The 22,170-nt window shown below is 35.6% G+C and overlaps 1 protein-coding gene and 1 pseudogene across 12 annotated transcripts in view; one reads left to right on the top strand and one right to left on the bottom strand.

Moving 5' to 3' along the window:
• The window catches only part of Mga (MAX dimerization protein MGA), a 129,161-nt gene that overhangs the window by 53,787 nt on the left and 53,204 nt on the right, over positions 1 to 22,170 (bottom strand). For all 12 annotated transcript variants that reach the window (XM_076850587.2, XM_077109160.1, XM_077109158.1 and 9 more), the window contains exons 3-5: positions 4,726 to 5,674; positions 2,605 to 2,683; positions 2,396 to 2,491 (exon numbers count right to left, since the gene is read on the bottom strand). In XM_076850587.2, the coding sequence (XP_076706702.1) occupies positions 2,396 to 2,491; positions 2,605 to 2,683; positions 4,726 to 5,674 (1,124 nt within the window). The remainder of the gene's footprint in view (positions 1 to 2,395; positions 2,492 to 2,604; positions 2,684 to 4,725; positions 5,675 to 22,170) is intronic.
• On the top strand, positions 17,601 to 19,042 carry LOC143393483 (DDB1- and CUL4-associated factor 13-like; annotated as a pseudogene).

Genomic DNA, 22,170 nt, shown 5'->3' with positions numbered 1-22,170 from the left:
AATTCAATCCCTAGTACCCCCACCACCACCAAAAAAAAAGGGAATCCAGCTGATCCCCCCCTCTTCCCAGGGCTGGGGAGAGAACCCAGTATTCATGCTAGTAGGCAATAGTTTTAAAGTTACCTCCCCAGCTCTTTTGATCCCTAAATTGCTAAGTCTTTGAACTTGCCATCCTCCTGCCTCAGCCTTCCAGGTAGCTCGGTATTATAGCAATGTGCTACCACATCTAGCTATTTTTTCTTGAAATGGGGTCTGATATACTGCCTAGACTGGTGTCAAACTCCTGGGCTCAAAAGTGATCCTCCCATACCTCAGCCTCCCAATTAACTGGAATCATACGTGTACCCCACAGTGCCCAGCTTACGACTGAATAAATTTTAACAACTTTTGGATTAAGTACAGACTTAAACTAAATGCTGAATCGTGTAAATAAAGTGAAAAGTGATGGATCATAAAAATGTTTTATTTGGCTTTAAAGTCTTGAGTTAGCTGCCAAAAAACTAACTCTAGCTGTCACCATGTAAAAATTGAGGGACCTCATGTAACTGACTCACTCTAATTTCAAATGAAAAATACAAGATCTAAGAACACTAGGCCCAAATTTCCCTATTACAACAATTCAATGATGTGGCCTTCTCTTTAAAAGATACTCCAGGCCTGCAAAGACCAATTCAAATTCCCACTAATTTCACTTTGTCACCCACTTAAGATTCCATAAGCATTTGACTTTGAATTCCCCATTCCATAATGAAAAAGATGACAGTTTTGGCAAAAATGTCTGCAATAAAAGGGGGAAAAGTCAAACCTTAGCCAATCAGTAAGCAACAGGCAATCAGAGCAAAAAAAGACTGGATGTGGGCACTGGATATTAATTCTAAAACCAAAATTAAAACAAACTTGATTTTAAGTCAAAAGAACACAATATAATGTCATAATATTTCTACACTACTAAAGTACAGTATATAACTAAAAGTAAAAATGGAAGAGGGTACAAGATAAGCAGGTTAACTAATAAACAGCAAAACTGCTGAGATGTGATTGTCCATTACAATATCTACTGCATTCAGTCCTTATCACTTTTAGGTGGAGATTAGGATTTCCATACTTTAGGTAGTACTGTCAAACAAACCGCCTCCCATTAAGGCAAAAATCATATAAGTACTACCATTTGATTTGGTAATTAAATAATCATTTTATAAATCAATCTTTTGTTGGAAAAGTTGTAATTATAAACAGTTCCTTGAAAACTGCTAAGAGTTTAAAAATACAATAAGCTCTCCAAGAAATCCACCTAAAATCAAGGACATGACAAACGAAAAATTGTGGCATCTCCCAATCTTTTTTTTTTTTCCTTTGGAATTTTTAGACAGCAAATGTTGGGAGAAAATACTCTCTGGGATACATATGAAAACAAGAAAAGTAAAAGCAAACGAAAATATCCATTCAAATAAAATTGTCAAACACTGGCTTTGAGATGTGGTACTAAACAAAACTGTGTGCACTTGCTCAACTCACTGAGCTCTAATTTTTCTCATCTGCAAAATCATAACAATAATGTCTTATTCATTGTCCTGTTTTTTACAATAAATGAAAATGTTAAATTATGTGTATTTATAAGTAATTATGGTTTAAATAAGACTATGTATTCCATAGTAGAGTACCTTAAAAAAAGGTAGGAGACTTTAAACATTGTAAAGAAAGATTGGGGAAAAAAATAACAATGTAAAGAGGAATAGTAAGTATTAACATGATAATAGAAACTACAGATTTTATTATCAGAAAAAAGGATCAAGCAACATAATCTAGGCAAAGATAATCTGTTAGAATAAAGATAATAATTAAAATTTTAAATTAAAGACACAATGATACAAACATATAAAATATATATTTGCAGCCACAAAATTGAAAGAAAAGTATTCTTCTATTTATACACCTAAATATATTACTAGGGATATAGAAACAAGTAGGACACTCCCCAATAAGCATGTAAACAAAAACAACTAAGCAATGAGATGGGGGCAGAGGGAAAACAATGGGTTACAAGAATAAACAGAGAAAATACCACTTTCTTACCATGATATATTTACATCCATACCCAAGCTATTAAGATAAAGAAGACCTAGATATGTTTTTATGTTAAAAGGAAAACTGTGGAAGCAAAAAAAAAAAAAAAAATTGAAAACTGAGAAATGAAATCAAGAGGCTGGGGACATGGCTCAAAGGCAAAGTAATTGTGTAGCATGTATATGGCCCTGGGTTCATTTGTCCTAACACTGTATTTAAAGATAAAAGGAAGGAATAAAACACCAGGATGGAGGAGAAAGTAGAAGCAAAGCAGGGGAGAGGAGAAGAAGAAAAGAAAAACTTGACTTGCATGTGTTTTAGAGAATATTACCTTCTTGAAGACCTGGATGTATCACCTGCTTGTGCCTCAAAGACTTCAAATCTTCTATCAATTCCTTTTCCAACTGGGAAATTCTTTCTCTGCAACCTACTCACAAAACAAACCCAAAAATATTGTATAACACGGAAGAGTAAGGTTGCATATTTCACTACCAGAGGATAAACCACAAATGTATCTCATTTAACACTATTATGCAATACCTGGGTCATTTGTGGTTGTTGCCTGGAGATTAGATGGTTCTTCTGTTATCCCATCAACTGCATGAATGTCTAGAGCTTCCTACATATTAAAAATGAAAATAAAATGCAGTTAGTATCACTTCTAAAACTTTTACTAATCAGCATTACAAAATAAAAATTTAAAACCTAGGAAAACACCTCCATGTATACAGTTTTAACTCCAAATTCACAGAACTGGAGCAACTTTTTTTCCCCATAACTTCGGGTTTTTGTTTTTTTTTTTTAATGTTCTACACTATCATTACTTTATAATCATGAGCTGGGAATATAGTTCAGTGGTATAACACTTGCCTGGCACATGTGAGGACCTGTTTTTGTTTTTTTTTTTTTTTTTCTTTTTTTTTTTTTAAGAGAGAGAGAGAATTTTTTGATTTTTATTTTTTAGTTTTCAGCGGACACAACATCTTTGTATGTGGTGCTGAGGATCGAACCCAGGCCACACGCATGCCAGGCGAGCACGCTACCGCTTGAGCCACATCCCCAGCCCCGAGGACCTGGGTTTGATCCTAAAAATGAAGGGGGAAAAAAAAAGAAGAAGAAGAAAAAGAAATACACAAACACACACACTTACTCAGCTAAACTCAAACTTATGCTAATTTACATACTTACTGCTTAAAGCCTAAATATAACTTACTCAGCAACTAACATGGAGGGAGGAAAAGAATATAATTAAACATCCAACATCTGTTTAGCCAACCTAGAAAGATGGCGACTTTGCAAAAATTAAAAAGAAAAATAATCCGGTTGGAAAGTTGAAATTGAATTTTAAAAAGAAATGATATCGCTGGGTGTGGTGGCCCATTTCTGTAATCCCAGCAACTCAGGAAGCTGAGGCAGGAAGATTGAGAGTTCAAAGCCAACTTCAGCAACTTATTGAAGCACTCAGCAACTCAGCAAGACTATGTCTCAAAAAGAAAAAAAAAAGAAATGATATCAATGTATATGACAGCAGAACCAAGAAGACTATTAAACATTTATTTCCCCAGTAGCATTCCATTAATACTGGCCAGGGATTGAAGTGAAAGGGTTGGATGGGATGTCTCCAAAGCGGAAATGAACGTTTTTTTTGTTTTGTTTTGTTTTGTTTGCGGGGCGGGGGCGGGGGTGGGGGACAGAAGATTTGAACTCAGGGGTACTTAGCACTGAGCCCAAACTCCAGCCCCTGTTTATTTTTTATTTAGAGACAGGGTCTGAGTTGCTTAGGGCCTCAATAAACTGCTACAGTTGGCTTTGAACTCACAATCCTCCTGCTGCAACCTCCCAAATCACTGTGATTACAAGCATGCACCATTGTACCCAGAGTCGATTGACTTTTAAGCTCCCCTTCCCTTTTATGGCTACAACAGGCGGGCTGGGGATGTGGCTCAAGTGGTAGCGTGCTTGCCTGGCATGCGTGAGGCACTAGGTTTGATCCTCAGCACCACATAAAAAGATACTGTGTCCACCTAAAACTTAAAAAAAAAAAAAAAAAAAAAAGCATGCTTGGCATTTGCTCTACCATTGAGCTACATCCCCAGCTCTTTCTATTTTTTATTTTGAAGACAAGGTCTAAAGTTGCTCAGACCGGCATTGAACTTGTGATTCTCCTGCCTCAGCTTCCTGAGTAGCTATGATGCAGGCTGCAATACCACACCTGGCTTCTTATGCCTTTTAAAAGTACATAATGATGAAAATTGCAGTAAGACTCAAGGTTTGAAAAACTCAACCGCAGTATCTAAATACTGAAAAGAATCATGCTGCTCTACCACCGATACATTCCCTGCCCTTTTCAAAACAGGATCTGCCTAAATTGCCCAGGCTATCCTTGAGCTTACTATCCTTTTGCCTTAGCCTCCCAACTAGGTGAGATTTATAGGCATGCATCACCATGCCCAATCAGACATAATTTTTTAAAGTATATTCAAATAAAATATCTTAAGTGACGACTGCTTACGAAATCAAACATTATGGAGGCACTTCCCCTCTATATCACACCCTTGCTATCTATCCATTATTCACAAAATGGGAGTTAGTTACCAGCCAATATAGACGTGAAGAATGACTAATAGGTCTTGGAAAGAATGCTGGAAATTACATTCCTACCTTGGACTCAAAGGAAACAAAGAGAACACCATCCACATCTTCAAGATCAGGCTTCACATCAGGAAAGGTACCACTAGGGATTATAGGGGTATTCTTGGAAGAAGTTAAAGTCTTTCCTGTGTTTTTAGGTGGTCGTCCTGCCTTAGAGAATTTCAATTTTCGAGGCCTTCCTCTTTTTCCAGGGACATTAGAAGAGGCATTCTGATTGGCATTTACATTCTTTGAGGTTCCTGAGATTTTAAACATAGTTGTTCGCTTTCTGCTCAGGTCTTCTTTTCCTGAAAATGAATCCCCAGCTGAATCCTTTGAACTGTCGAGTATTCTTTCTGAGCTAATGCTGTCAAACATTTCAGGACATTTCCATTGAGGTTCTTTAACTAAGGGACATTTTTGTACTACTCTGAGATCCGGTGAATGTTTTCTAAGACCATTTTCTGATTCCTTGCCTAAGTAGAAACTAGTACCATTAGAATTTTCAATATATGTAGGCAAATATTCTAATTCTCCCAACACAAGAGATTTATCCTTTCGAGATGTGGAAAGTATGTTATCAGGCAGTTCAGAAATCTTCACTGTGCTTTTGGTAACAGCACAGGGCTCCAAATAGACTACAGGCATCTTTCCAGTGTCTAATTTGAACATTTTAGCTTTAGCAACACCTGATGGGCTGTTTGGTAGCCATTTAGAAGATGGATGATCAGTTTCTAAGTTATCAACTTTATTGTGCCTTTTTAGTTGTTTCTCTAATATAGGATCATCATCACTGTTTGAGTATACATCTGTTTCTTCATCTGTGTCTTCCTGTTTTATAGTGATCCCTTCTGGGCATCCACCAACTTCATAGTCATAGTCATCCAGAGGTTCCTCTTTAATGACAACATTGAAGTTTCCATTCGGGTCTAATGGTGAGGCAATATGGGAGCCATCTTTAAAATTGTTCCCGACAAAGCTGAAGAGACAAAGGAGGGAGGAACAAAAAGTACAGAACTATCCATTATCCATTAAAAAAGCTCAGAAGGAAAAATGGTTTTGAAACAAAGTAACACATCAGATCTCATGAAACATTCCTCCAAAATACTCTGTATAACCTAATAAGATCTCAAAAGCAGTGTATCAACGGATTACACTTTTACATTTTTTTTGGTCAATTTTTCATTACATTATAACACTTATTTTTCAAGGAACTCAAGGGATTTTAAAACTCAGCTAGCACTGATCCAAAAATCATACAAATATTGACACACTAACAATTGTGGGCAAAGAAAAATTGCACCTTCACAACTAGGAATTGCAACAAACTAGGAAAAGTTTTACAAATTGACAGCTGATCTTATCTAACACAAAACCTAACATCTTTTTTTTTTTATTGTTGTGGGAGTAGGGATGGAACCCAGAGGCATTCTCCTATAAAGCTACATTACCAGTTTTTGTGTGTGCTTGTTTTGTTTTGTTTTTTTGGGGGGGGGGGTGTTACTAGTGATTGAACCCAGAGGTGCTTAGCCACTGAACTGCATCCCCAGCACATTTTTTTTTTGAGACATCTTAACCATGTTGAAGTATACAGTGTTTTTAGAATATTTACAATATTGTTACAAGACAATTTTTCACAACTTTAAAAACTCACTTCCAATGTAAAGAATTTGTGGGTAATTTTTTTCAAATAAAAAACACTATTGGGCTGGGTTTGTGGCTCAAGTGGTAGAGTGCTCGCCTAGCACATATTAGGCACTGGGTTCGAACCTAAGGACCACATAAAAATGAAGATATTGTATCCACCTAAAACTAAAAAATAAATAAAAAACAAACAAAATAAAGGCATTCTGTCCATCTATAACTACAAAAAATTTTTAAAAACACTATTAATAAATAGACATTGAAAGAATAAAAATTATACCAATATACCTTGAGGACATAGCTGGACTCAAGTTTAATTATCTAAGATTCTATGTAAAGTGGTACAGCTGGAATTAGAATTCTCAAGATATAGGGAATACAAAACTCTTAAATCTCTGTATCTCTAAGATTTCCCCCACATATCTACACAAGTCAAAAATGTTAGCAATACACCATGTGTGATGGTATTGCAACAACTTAGGAGGCTGAGGCAAGAGGATCCCAAGTTTGAGGCTAGTCATAGCAACCTAGGGAGACCCTGTCTCAAAATAAAATATAAGGAAGGCTGGAGATGTAGCTCAGTGATAAAGTACTTTGGTTCAATCCTCAGTACAAACAAAAACCAAAAAACCCTACATATTACCACGATACCCTTTCACTAACAAATAAGAGATAATCAAGTAGAATTATGGGCATATTTTCTTCACTTCAGTCTAACACTGAAGATGGCACTTTTCTACACACAAACACACAGCATTTATGCAATCATATTTTGGTCCAATCACTTTAAAATAAAGTAGGTAAGTTTCGATTTCCATAGCAGACTAGCTGATAGCAGAGTAACTCTCCATTTAATACTAGAAAAGCCAAACTGTAAGGGTTTCCTCCCAAAAAAATATTTTTTAAAATCCATTTGAAGACATCAAAAAAATAGTGAGGCCGTTGAGGACTCAAAGAGAAGAAAATAAGGCAATCTAATTAGACACCCAATAATTCAGGCACTTTTACATTCATAATCTTCATTATTGAAGCTATCTTTCTAAAATATTCAATTGAATTCCTGTTATTTTCCTGTGCAAAAGCATTTCAAAGTCTTTGGAAACTAAATAAAAAGTGTAAACACCTGGTATGCTTTTCAAAGTCCAAATACAATCTATTCTCAATCCTTTCAAGCTCACCTTAAACAAAAACCTATGTAGTACCTCAAATGATTTTACACAAACCTTCACTTTAGTATCTAATTACGAAACAATATATTTGCAGCACATATCTATCATTAATAAAGCACTAATTTTTCTACTACTAATTCCGATTAAAGTCACCGTCTTTACAAAGATTTATCTCAAATATGCAGAGCAACCATTACATGAATGGTTCCTGAACAACATAAAATCTTAACCTTAATTAAAAATCCATCAATGTACAAGCAATAATAAGTGTTGGCGAGGATGTGGAGAAAAAGGTACACTCATATATTACTGGTAGCACTGCAAATTGGTGCAACCGCTATAGAAAACAGTATGGAGATTCCTTAGAAAACTTGGAATGGAATCACCATTGACCCAGCTACCCCACTCCTTGATCTATAACAAAGGACTTAAAATCCGCATACTATAGTGACCCAGCCATATCAATGTTCACAGCAGCTCAATTCACAATAGTTAAACTGTGGAACCAACCTAGATGCCCTTCAACAAATAGATAAAGAAACTGTGGTACATATACACAATGGAATATTACTCAGCATTAAAACAGAATAAAATCATGGCATTTGCAGGCAAATGGATGGAAAATATCATGCTAAGCGAAGTAAGCCAATCCCAGAAAAACAAAGGCTGAATGTCTGCTCTGATAATTGATGCTGACTGATAATGGGGGATGTGGGGGGAGCATGGGGAGAATGGAGAAACTTTGGGCAAAGGGAAGGGAGGGAAAGGGAATGGGCATGGGGGCAGTAAAGATGGTGGAATGAGATGAACATCACTACCCTAAGTACATATATGCCTACACATGTGGTATGACTCTACATCATGTACAATCAGAGAAAAGGTTGTACTCCATTTGTGTACAATGAATCAAAATTCATTCTGCTATTGTGCATAACTAATTAGAAAAAATAAAAAATTAAAAATAAAACTTTAAAAAAATCCACCAATGAAGGACTTCCACTTTCAATCAGAATGTCAGGATCCCAGAAAATCATCACTTCAATGAGAAACACTAAATAAATTATTTTTCTTAAAAGCCACTAAAGATTTCTGGACACAAGTAAGTCTAAATGAACTGAATTTTCAAGAAGGACCAGACTTCTCTAGTTGACCAGAAATTACTATTGCTTTCAACCCTTAGTAGCATTTACTCTACCCTAAATACATAAAGAAAAAAATAGAGTTGTAGGCAAAGATCTTCCCCCAGAAAGCAGAGAAACCAGCCACACTTTTAATGCCTAGGAATAGGCAGAAGAGAATCTGTAAGATCCCCAAGAAGAAAACCAGTCTCCACAACTGTCCACTTATCCTTCAAAGAACTTCTGTGGAATAAGCAATAGTCATTAGAAGAAAGTGGCCTGAAAGCAAACAAAGAACTTGTACTCTTCCAGATCTTGGTTCCCAAGATCTTGACAGAGAAAGGAGCCGTGTAACAAAGCTGAAATTAGAAGTGAGTTCAAAATTTTTAAAGTCGTAAATCACCTAGACTGAAGAATAACATTAAAAGATCTAGTGTATTAACAACTGCAGTTTCAATAAGATAGATTATTTCTCTAATAATGAAAGATTTGAACCCACAGATCCAAGAAGCTCAGCAAATACCAATGGAGACTTTTTTTTTTAAGAGAGAGAGAGAGAGAGAGAGAGAGAATTTTTTAATATTTATTTTTCAGTTATCGGCGGACACAACATCTTTGTTTGTATGTGGTGCTGAGGATTGAACCCGGGCCGCACGCATGCCAGGCCAGCGCGCTACCGCTTGAGCCACATCCCCAGCCCGACTTTTTTTTTTTTTTAAAGTCATACCTAAAGCCAAGCCCAGTGGCACACAGCTGTAATCCCAGCAATTTTGGAGGCTAAGGCAGAAGAATCACAAATTAGAGGCCAGACTCAGCACCATAACGAGACCCTATCTTAAAATGAAAAACAAACAGGACTGAGCATGTAGTTCAATGGTAAAGCATCCCTGGGTTCAATCTCCAGTACCAAACCAAACCAAACACTATTATATCCAAGATCTATACAATATACACATTAAAGTATACAGGAAGTTATCAATCAAAACAGATTCTGTTGGTAAATAAAGAAAATCCTTACTAATTTCAAAGGTTTTAAGTCATTTGTTTTTTGACAACAATAGAATCAAACTACAAATCAATAACAAACACAAATGTAACATACTGAAATATGTGAAAGCAAATTTGTAGTTTTAAATTCAACAAGGAAAAGGGCTAAAATCAATTCTCTAGGTCAGAAATCAAATTTTTTTCTGTGAAGAGCTAAATTGTAAAAATTTCTCAAGATGATACCATGTCTCCTGCAACTCAACTCTTGCCACTAAAACACATAAAATTTGATAATACAGTACAAATAAGCACAGCAGTGTTCCAACAAATGGACTCTGCCAAACCCCCAGCCCTAAAGAAAAAGCAAGGGCTGGGGCTGGGGTTTAGCGGTAGAGTGCTTGCCTAGCATGCGTGAGGCCCTGAGTTCGATCCCCAGCAACACATAAAAATAAGTAAAATAAAGGCATTGTGTCCAACTACAACTAAAAAATAAATATTTTTTTTAAAAAAAAGAAAAAGAAAAAGCTCACACACAATAAACATCAAAGAAAAATCAATGAAATAGAAAATAACAAAAAAGCTGAATTTGTGAAACTTGCCAACAAAGAAAACTCAGTGGGTTCACTGATGAATTCCATTGGGCACATAATGAAAAAAATCAATACACAAACTTGGAAAACTCAAAAGAATGGAATACTTCACAACCTGTTTATTAAGGAAAGCAAAATCCTGGTACTAATATATCAGAAAGAAAACTAAAAATAAATATCTCCCATAAATTTAGGTGAAAAAAACCTAAGCAAATTTTCAGCAAATTAAGTCTAGCAATATTAAAAAGAATGATATTGTCACAACTGGGTAACGTTTAGTCCAAGAATGCAATGCTCATATAATAGCAGACCCTGCCCCCTCCCAAAATAAATGTCATTCACCATATTAACAAAATATGGGGGGGAGACATCTTAATAGATACAAGAAAATCATTTGATGCCACTCAAAAATCATTCTTTTTTTTTTTTTTAATAGTTGTAGATGGACAGCGTGCCTTTATTTGTTTCTTTTTTTATGTGATGCTAAGGATCGAACCCAGTGCCTCACACAGTAGGCAAGCGCTCTGCCACTGAGCTACAGCTCCAGCCCCAACACTCATTCTTTCTTTTTTTTTTTTTTTTTTTGAGAGAGAGAGAGAGAGAGAAGAGAGAGGGAGGGAGGGAGGGAGGGAGAGAATTTTTTAATGTTTATTTATTTTTTTAGTTTTCGGCGGACACAACATCTTTTTTTGTATGTGGTGCTGAGGATCGAACCCGGGCCACACGTATGCCAGGCAAGCATGCTACCGCTTGAGCCACATCCCCAGCCCCTCCAACACTCATTCTTAATAATTCTCAGGAAAATGGTAAATAGAAGAAAATTTCTCAATCTGATAAAACATACTACAAAAAAAAACTATATCAAATATCATAATATCTATTTGTCCACAATACTGGAAGTTTATTCAGTAAAGTAAGCGGGAAGGATAGAGGGAGAAGGTGAAAGAAATGACAGGGGAGAGTAAGAAAGAGGACAGACACAGGGGTGAAGACTGCAAAGAAAGAAGCAAAACAAACTCTGTTCAGGTAAGATAACCGCATAGTAGGAAATCCAAAGGAATCTATAAACTTCTGTAGTTAAGTGAATTCAGAGAGGTAACCATATACAAAGTCAATATCTAAAAACTGATTGCACTTCTATATTATCAAAAGAGGAAATTATTTTAAATATCAATTATAAGTTTCATTAAAAAATTTAAATACTTCCCCCAAAAGAAGAATAAAAACAAGCAAGGTGGGGTGGCACATGCCTGTAATCCAGCAACTCAGGAGAATGAGGCAGGAGGATTATAAATTCAATGCCAAACTGAACAATTTATGGAGATCCTGCCTCAAAAAAAAAAAAAAAAATCAAAAGGGCTGGGGATGTAGCTCATTAGTAGAGCACCCCTGGGTTCTATTCACAGTAATGCAAAGAAAGAGAAGAGGAAGAAGAGGAGGAAGAGGAGGAGGAGGAGGAGGAGGAGGAGGAAGCAGCAGCAGCAGCAGGAGAAGGAATAACCAAAATAACCTTGGAGTAGTAGAAGGTTTATACTATCTGATTCCAAAATTTACTATAAGCCTAACATCAAGAGGACAATCTGGTACTGGCAAAAAACAGACAACTTAATGGAACAGAATTCAGTCAAAAAAAAAAAAGACCCACCTCTATATAAAGTCACCTGTTTTTTCCAAAGCACCAGTGCAAAATTTTCAATAAATGAGAGCACCTGGAAAATTATAAACCTTTATCCTTTATACCACACACAAAAACTAATTCAGAATGGGTCACAGACTTAAATGTGAAAGATAAAATAACATCCCCTTTTTCAAAAACTTCACATAACTGGTGAAAACATATTTTATTAGTATTTTTCTTTGTTACAACTTAATTATATAATATTGCATAACATAAAAGGCACCTGTTTTAAGTGACAAAGATTTTTATTAATGTTATAGTATGTAGCCATAGCCACGACCCCATTTCCTTCTGTTTTTATTTATTTTTATTTTTATTTTTATTTATTCATTTTTTGAGAGGGCAGGGTACTGGGGATTAAACTCAGGGGCACTTGACCACTGAGCCATATCACTAGCCCTATTTTTTATTTTATTAGAGACAGGGTCTCACTAAATTGCTTAGAGCCTTACTAAATTGCCAAGGCTGGCTTTGAACTCATGATCCTCCTGCCTCAGCCTCCCAAGCTGCTGGGTTGGGATGGCAGGCATGCACCACTGCGTCCAGCTTCTATCAGTTTTTAAAGGGTAAGTCATTAGAAACCAAAGAAAAGTCGCAGGTGGGTAGGTAGGTAGGTAGGTATTTATTTATTTATTGTTGGATGCTGAGGGGGACTAACTCCTAGGGCACATTATGCGGAGCTATATCCCAGTCCCTTTTCATCTTGAGATGGATCTCTTTCATTTGCTTGGGGCTTAAGTTGCTGAGGCTGGCCTGGAAACTGTGATACTCCTGCCTCAGCCTCCCATGTCCCTGGGATTAAAGGCACACGAAACCACCTCCAGCTCCAGAATCATCAACTCTTTTTTCCCTTTCATAATTATCTTAGTTCTTGGGTATATCACAAGTAAATACCATATCAAGTAATACAGTAATCATGCTTATTGGTAAGCTTTCTCATTATCATCACATTTCAAGACTCAACTTTGAAAATATATTTTTCTGCATTTATCATTTTATCATTTAGTATTTGATTTCTGTTTTGTCTGCAGTAGTTGAGAACCTCATAAGACTAGATCTTCACTGCTACAGCAGCAGGTACTTTTGAAACTTCTTGGGCAATAAAACATGCTAGATGAAAAACTCTCAGGAAGGAGAGTTCTATTTATTTTTTTAATATTTAATTTTTAGTTTTCAGTGGACACAACATCTTTATTTTATTTGCATGTGGTGCTGAGGATCGAACCAGCGCCCCGCACATGCCAGGTGACTGGGCTAGCAGCTTGAGCCACATCCCCAATCCCAGAAGGAGAGTTTTAAACACATGTATCATGCATGAAAGTTTGCTGGGGTAGAAGATTCTAAAAATAATTCCTAAATTTCATTTTTCTAAGAAGTTTTTTCTAGTGGCTGGGCAACAACTTTGCAAGACCCTGTCTCAAAAAATAAAAAGGGTGCCAAGTGTGGTGATACATGCCTATAATCCCAGTGCCCAGGGAGGCTGAGGCAAGAGGATCATGAGTTCAAAGCCAGCCTCAGCAAAATCGAGACTCTAAGCAACTCAGTGAGACCCTATCTCTAAATAAAATACAAAACAGGGCTGGGGGTGTGGCTCAGTGGTTGAATGCCCCTAAATTCAATCCCGGGTAACCCCCACCCACCCACCCAAATAAATAAATAAATAAATAAAGGGCTAAAGCTATAGCTCAGCTGTAGAACAACCCTGGTGCAGTGCAATTCCTGGTAGTGAGTAAATTTTAAAAAGAAGTCACTTCTAGTCAAATAAATTAGGTAGATGAATACCTAAACTAATGAATTATACACACCAGCTAATTTGAATGTCAGGATTATTTTTGTCAGTATATAACAATGCATCAAAAAATCCTAATGTTAATTAATATGTGATATTAGCAGCTACTCTGAAACACATCTAGAAAGCTTTAAGAGCTACTGATAAAATCATCCAGAAAACATTTATGGAGCACTTTCTAGTACCAGTCATTTTTGATGGGCACAAAGATTGCCAAATAAATAACACACAATCACTACACTTAAGGAATTTAAAGGCTAATGTAGGAGAAAGGAGAAAAATACAATGTAATTTAATATCTGCCATAACAAAGGGGTAGGGGTACTAAAAGTATATACTAAAGTAATACTTGTAATACAGAAGCTAACTCAAGGGAATTTCACATAATAGAAAACAAAAATAGTGGAAAATTTATAAAAAAAGAATATCAATCCATAGATATGACATCCAACTATTAGAAATTTCAAAAAGAGAACACAGAAAAATCAAAGTGAAAAATTATTGAAGAAATACTACTAAAAATTTTCCTGGAACTAAAGAACACAAATTTCTTTGTTGAAAAAGCACAGCACAGGGCTGGGGATGTCGCTCAAGCGGTAGCGCGATCCCCTAGCATGCGTGCGGCCCGGGTTCGATCCTCAACACAACATACAAACAAAGATGTTGTGTCTGCAGAAAACTAAAATAAATAAATACTTTAAAAAATTAAAAAATTAAAAAAAGGCTTTTCATGACACTTTAAAAAAAAAAAAGAAAAAGCACAGCACAATGATGAGAGCCACCATATCAAAAGTTCAGCCTTGTGACATTTCATAACGTGAAGGATCAACCCAAGATCCTAAGTGCTTTCAAAAATAAGTTACTCAAATTTAAAAAAAAAAAAAAATGGACATCAAATTTCTCAGCAGGAAACTGGAAGGTGACAACACATTTTCAGCATAGAATTCTATATCAAACCAAAATATTTATAAAGAGTAAGGGCAAAATAAAGGTCATTTTCCAACATATAAGAAGGAAATCACAGATGGGTGGTGAGTAGTGAATAAGGGACTACTGGTTTTCATTACATCCAGAGGTTTTTTTTGTTTGTTTGTTTTGTTTTTTTCATGGTGCTAGGCATAGAACCCAGGGCACTCTACCACTGAGCTATATCCCCAGTACCTATTTAAATTCTAAGTTCCATATAGTCTTCCTGAGGAAATTAATAAAAAATTAACTACACACAAATACACATCCAAGACAGACTTAAGACAGCAGGAAAACAGGAGGATCTTTGTGAAAAGGAAAAAAGAAAAGTTAGCCAGATGACAGGAAAGAGAAACCACAAGACGGCAGCTTGGTAGAAGCCTACAGAACTAGAACAGATTGACAAAGTGGAGTACAAAGTACAGAGGAAGCAAATAAAATTTTACTGTTAATAGATGAGAGAGTGTATGTGGATAAAAATGAACAGAGATATTTCAGGTTTTACTAAAGAATTTAGAAGAATTAGCACTATGTATACAGAAAACTAAGGTAGATTAAAAAATAGAGTAATTTTCTACCACAAAACAAACTTAGAGAAGAAAAGGTAGTTATAGTGTATTATTTGTTCGGCAATATAGAATACTTATATCATAACATAAAAAGTAGATACTTGTTTGGCCAAATAACTATACTAAGAGGATAAATAAAGAATAGTAGTTGAAAGGCTTAAGCACTGTATATTATGGTTTGAATATGTCCCCCAGAAGTTTATGTAAAAGAAACTTAATCCCCGAAGTCATTTTAGTGATATATGGAGGTGTGGATTTGGGAGGTAATAAAGATTAGATGAGGTCTTAAGAGTTTACCCTCTCATGATGGCATTTGTAGCTTTATAAGAAGAAGAAAGAACCACACTAGCACACTTCCTGTCTCAACTTGCAATACCCTCTACCATGTTATCATGCAGCAAGGAGGCTCTCACCAGATGCCAAACAGATGTTAGTACCATGCTCTTGAACTTCTAAGCCTTCTGAACCATTAAACAAATAAGCTTCTGTTCTATATAAATTACCCTTTTATAACCTATTATTATAGCAACAGAAATGAATTAACCCATTGTATTAGAAAAATTTAAAGTCGGATAACATGTAAAATTGATAGCATTAAGCATATGATTTGGACAATGGTAAAAACTAGACACAGCTTTTAAAAAACTTGAGTTTCTCTAAGAAGAAAATAGATAAAAGTGACATTTGTCATTCATTTTCATTTTATTTAACCTTAACAATTATGTAAATATACTTACTTTAATACGGAATTTGTCTTTGTCCAAGTTTCCTGGCATAGGGCTTCTAAAATATTTAGAATTTCCTTAGTAAAAGTGTCTTTGTTATTCATGAGCCTAGTGGCTCACATCTCAGTTGATGCTTACAAATTCGACTATCTCTTTTGGTCACCAAAAAGACCATCACTATAATTACAGTAATGGGACTTTGAACCAACTCCACACCTTTAGAGAGGGGAAGATAACCAGAGACTGAATTCAATCATATGGCCAATGATTTCATCCATGGCACGTACAAAATGAAACCCCAACAAAAATTCTGCATACTAAAACTCAACAGAACTTGGTGGTTGAACACATCAACAGGCCACAAGGGTAATGCACTCAATGTGTTTCCAGGAGAGGACATGGACACTACGCATTTTACACCTTTCCAATCCTTGCCTTATTCATCTTTTCATTTGGCTGGTCCTAATCTATATTCTTTATAATAAAACTATAATCCTAAATATAGTGCTTTTCAGACTTTTGTCTGAAGAATCACTCTAGCAAATTAATCTAAGAAGAATCTCCAGATGTGTAGACAGTTGGTCAAAAATGCAGGTAGCCCAGGGTCAGAAGTAGGGACAGTTTTCTTGGGGATCAGGCAAATAAACCTGGAGTCTAACACTCTAGGTTGTTAGTGTCAGAAATGAACTACAGTATACCATATATGGTTGAAACACAATACAGAAAGTCTCTTCTTATAGGTGGTTTTGCTTTCCACAGTTTCAGTTAACTCCTAGTCAACCAAGGTCCAAAAATAAAGAAAATTCCAGAAATATTTTTTAAGTTAAATAACTTTTTTTACAGCATATTACTATAATTGTTTCATTTTATTATTGTTATTGTTAATCTCTTACTGAGTCTATCTTCATTTTAGTTACATATATACAAGAAAAAAAAACAGTATATATGTAGGGTTTGACATTATCAAAATGTCAGGCATCCAGAGGTATTGTATTTTATTTTTTATATTTTATTTTTTAAATTTTTATAACTTTTTAGGCAATGTGTTCCCCTGAAAAAGTAAACAGATCACTTACTAATATTATCAGACTTCCTTTTAAAAATTAAAAGTCTGACTGAAAGGGGGAAAACTGGAAAAAAGGATGCCACAAAAATAAGTACTAAACTTAATACAATCAAAAAACAAAGTAATAACTTTATTAAAGTAGTTTAGAACCAACATTGGTTCTAAACAATGGTTTTTCAGAAAAAAGTTTTATCACAGAGGTGAAAGGAACATAGGCAATTAACATTATAAAGCTATACTAAAGGGAAGAAAACAATGACCTAGAAAAGATACTCTCATAATATCACTTGAGTGACATTGATTGAAAAAATCAGCTTTATCTATTATTAGAAAAAGTATCTACTATTAGAATACAAAATAAAACCATATTGTGGGGGCTGGGGCTATGCTCAGTGGTAGAGTGCTCCTCTCACCATGTGTGAGGCCCTGGGTTCGATCCTCAGCACCACATAAATAAAATAAAGATATTGTGTCCACCCACAACTTAAAAAAAAAAACAAAAAAAAAAAAAAAACACCTATATTGTGAAGAGCTGGAAGTAGAGTGTGTGGGAGGAGGCAGTGATGAGCTTAACAGGAGAAAAAAAAGGCTCAAGGAGTCCAGGATGAAGAGCCACCAAGATGAAGGTGAATATGCTAAGCCACAGAATCCAAACAACTACAAACATGAAACCAAATGGAACTTAACAGATAGGCTAACAAAAATGTGATTTGTACAGTTAAGTATAAGCACATGAAGATTTTGTATAAGGAATGTGTACTTGCTTTTGTGGTACATCTTTTACTGTTGGTGATGACAAAACTGTGAAACAACAGAAGACAGATGGACCAGGCTATGGAGAAGAGGAAGAACCACACACACAATGTTAGGAAAGACAGTGTATACTGGAATTGATCATCACTGGAAAGAACCTGCTTTTGCCACATGAGGATGGCAAGCAGACATTTGGAATGAATAAAGAATCAATCCTGGCTGAGGTTATAGCTTAGCAGTAGAGTGCTTACCTAGCATGTTTAAGCCCTGAGTTCAATCCTCAGCAACTCATAAAAATAACAAATAAATAAAATACACATATTGTATCCATCTATAACTTAAAAAAAAAAAAAAAAGAATGAATCCTGTATGTTCATTGGCTTGGGGATTTGAGAGTATGGAAAGTGTTAAATTTAGCCCAAATGAGACATTTCTCTTGGGAAGCTGTGCTGACAGAAATATGGAACTATATGATGAGACAAGCTACTATTCTGTAAAAGATTGTCTTAGATACGAGAACAAATAAAATCTGTGGGGACCCTATGGAAGCTTCTACTTTTACTGCAGCAAATGAAGATTACAACTTACTTTTGATTTCTATGCACTAGACATTCCCGTAATGGTCCACACAGATCATGTATCTGCAGTGCTTGATGTGGATTACTCCCTGACTAGGGAAGAGTTTGTGTCTGCTAGTTTTGATATATCTATTCAAATCTTTCCTGTTGAAAAATCACCCAAAATGAATGCAACATGTTTTATGTGTAAAGTGGACTCTGACAGCAAATACATTATGTGTGGGTCTGATGAAATAAACATCCATCTGTGGGAAGACAATGCTTCTGAAAAACTGGATGTGCTTATATCAAGAGAAAAAAGCAATCAACAATTATAACCAGAAATTAAAGGAAAACTTCAGTAGCATTCTCATACCTCAAGCTGGGGTTGTGGCTCAGTGGTACAGCACTTGCCTGGCACAGATGACACAATGGGTTCAATCTCAACACCACATAAAAATCAATAAATAAAGTAAAGGTCTACAGTACCATCTACAACTTAAAAAAAAAAAAAACCTATAGCTCATCACCAACATTTGCCAAAATCTATCTACAAGGAGAATCAGGAGCAGCACATCATGAAGGAAGCTCTTAGACAAAAGAAATGAATCCTCATTAACCTAGTAAGCCCGGATCTGTGCCAATCGTATCAGAGAAAAAGAAAAACATAGTAGTGGTTGTGAAACTGCATTTTGTATTCCTACCAATCCTGATGTGTAATTATTTGTTACTTTGAACTGAGACCTCTACAAATAAAAGTATTGGTTCTATTTTTTTTTTAATACAAACATATTGCTCCCACTTTTAACACTTCTATTCAATCTTGTACTAAAAGGTCTATCTAGAGCAAGTAGGCAAGAAAAAGAAATACAGTAGTATTATTCACAAAGAATCTAAGACCCCCAGGGGATGCCTGAAACTAGGGATATTGCTAAACCCTATAAATAATGTGTTTTTTCTTATACGTATAACTATGATAAAGTTTCATGAGGTTTTTTTATTTTTTTAAGACTTTCTTAGTTGTAGACTTTAATAATACTTTATTATAGTGCCTCACCCGTGCTAGGCAGGCACTCTACCACTGAGCCACAACCCCAGCCCCCAGTAAGGCTTAATTTATAACTTAGGCACAGTTAAGACATTAATAACAAAAATAGAACAGGGCTGGGGATGTGGTTCAAGCGGTAGCGAGCTCGCCTGGCATGCGCGGGATACTGGGTTCAATCCTCAGCACCACATAAAAATAAAGATGTTGTATCCACCAAAAACTAAAAATTAAGTGTTAAAAACAATAGAACAATTATAAGACTATACTATAATAAAAGTTATATGAAAGTTTGCCTCTTTCTCTAGAGGTATCTTACTCTAGAGGTATCTCACTATACTGTAATCACCTTTCTTGCAATGACATGAAATGACACAATGTCTACATGATGAAATAAAGGGAGTTGAATGACTTAGGCATTATGTAAGTAGCATCAGAATACTATGTAAAAGTTAACTGAACAAAACACTGTAATACCTGCACAGTCCATCTGAAATCTGAGATGGCTACTAATGGATAGAAAGCATATATAGTAAGGATATGCTGAACAAAGAGATTCACATCTTGAGTGGAAGAGAGTGAGAAAGCAAAAAAAAAAAAATCATCACAATACTTATAACAGTGTACAACTTTTTTTTTTTGGGGGGGGGGGCAGTACTGGGCACTGGACTGAGTGCTGTAAAATGGAGCTATGCCCCAAGACAAAATTTTGTTTCTTCTAGAACTTTCCATTGAGTACTTTCAGACATGAATTACATAGGTAATTAAAACCACAGAAAGTGAAAATATGGGAAAGGGGAGACTACTATAAGGAGAATTCAAGTCAGAAGGGAGTAAGTAAAGCTATCTCTATTCACAGATGGTATAATCTACTAAGGGCACTCTAACACTCAGCTACATTTTCAGCCTATTTTTTATTTTAAGTAGGATCTTGTTTAGTCAGGGAGATTGGCCTTAAATTTATGATCCTCATCTCAGCCTCCTAAGGATCTGGGATTGCAATCCAGAATCCACACCACCCAGACTCATGAGGCAAAAGAATCACAAGTTCAAGATCAGTCTCAGCAACTTAAGACCTTGCCTCCAAATAAACAATAAAAAATAAAATAAAAAAGGGCTGGAGATGTAGCTCAGTAGTAAAGTACCCCTAGATTTGTTCAATCCCCAGTACAATAAAGAAGGAAAAAAAAAAATTCACTCCAAAAAATTCTACAAAAAAATTGCTTTCATATATACTTTCACTTAGACAATTTCAGCAAAATTGAGCAATATAAAAACCAATACTTAAAAATCAGTTCTATACAATGAATAATATGCAGTATGAAACAACAAAAGGCAATACTAAAAGAAATTAAGAAAACTATTGTTCAATATATAATAGCATCTTTTAAAAATAATACAGGACAGGGGTAGCTGAAGGTAGAATACTTGCCTAACATCTAGCATGCAAAAGCTCTGAAGTAAATCTCCAGCACCACACACACAATAATAACAACAAATAGATATCTAAGGAAGTAAAGTTCTCATACTGAAAGCTATAAAAGCATTACTGAAAAATGTCAAATGATTTTTAAAATAGATATCTCATATTCCTGGATTGGAAGACTATTCAAAGTGATAGAGATTCAATGCAAAACTTATTAAAATAGAAAGGGCCTTTTTTGAATAAATAGGAAAACTGATGCTGAAATTCATATGGAATCTCAAGTGATCCCAAATAGCAAACATTATCTTGAGAAATAAGAACTTGGTGAAATGAAATCACAACTGCCCAATTTCAAAACTTACTACAAAGCTACAATAATCAAAACAGTGTGGGACTGGCCTGAAGATAAACACAGACCAGTGGACTATAACAAAGAGCCCAGAAATAAACTCTCACAAATGTGACACACATGCATGCGCGCGCGCGCGCACACACACACACACACACACACACACACATAAAGTTCTGATAAGAATGAAGAACAACCTCAACTGCTATTCACAGATAAGGGAAAATTAAGTTGGTAAAATCACTTTGGAAATCTACTGAAAGCATGCATAACCTATGACTGAGTAATTCATGTCTAAGCATATGCTCAACAGAAATGCACTCAACATGCCAGGTATGGTAGTACACACCTTCAGTCTCAGCTACTTGGGAAACTGGTAGGAAGATCACAAAAAATGCACTCACATGCAGATCAAAACTACAATGTTCATGAATGGACTAGTCATAATGCCCAAAAGAATGCAAACTATCTAAATGGCAACTAATAAAATGTGACACACTGAAAAAGTGGATGGGCTAGGGTTTAGCTCAGTGGGAGAACTCTTAACTAGTATGCACTCGACTCTTACGTATGGACAACAGCACCATGCAAAAAAAATGAAAAGCAGAAAACCATACAGCAATGAGAAAAAAGCAATCTACAACATATGACAATAAAAATGCAAGGCACAACATTGAGCTAAAAATCTCAAACATAGAAGGGTATTATTATTTCATTTCCATAAAAACAGGAAAAAAATAACCTGTAATGTTAAAAGTTATAATGATTATCCTGTGGGTAAAGTTCAGAAGACCAAAAAAACAAAAATTCACTATTGAGGTTTTTTGACATGAATGTTGGTTATGATTGTGTTCAATTTGTAAAATTCATCCATCTGGGAATGGGCAGAGCACTTGCCTAGCATGCATGAGGCACTGGGTTTGATCCTCAGCACCACATAAAAATAAACAAATAAAACAAAGGCATTCTATCCATCTACAACTACAAAAAAAATTTTTTTTTTAATTCATCCATCTGGGGGCTGGGATTGTGGCTCAGAGGGAG

The sequence above is a fragment of the Callospermophilus lateralis genome, chromosome 3 (assembly GCF_048772815.1).
Source record: "Callospermophilus lateralis isolate mCalLat2 chromosome 3, mCalLat2.hap1, whole genome shotgun sequence".
In the NCBI taxonomy this organism is placed as follows: domain Eukaryota; kingdom Metazoa; phylum Chordata; class Mammalia; order Rodentia; family Sciuridae; genus Callospermophilus; species Callospermophilus lateralis.
This window is presented reverse-complemented; position numbering and strand designations above follow the sequence as displayed.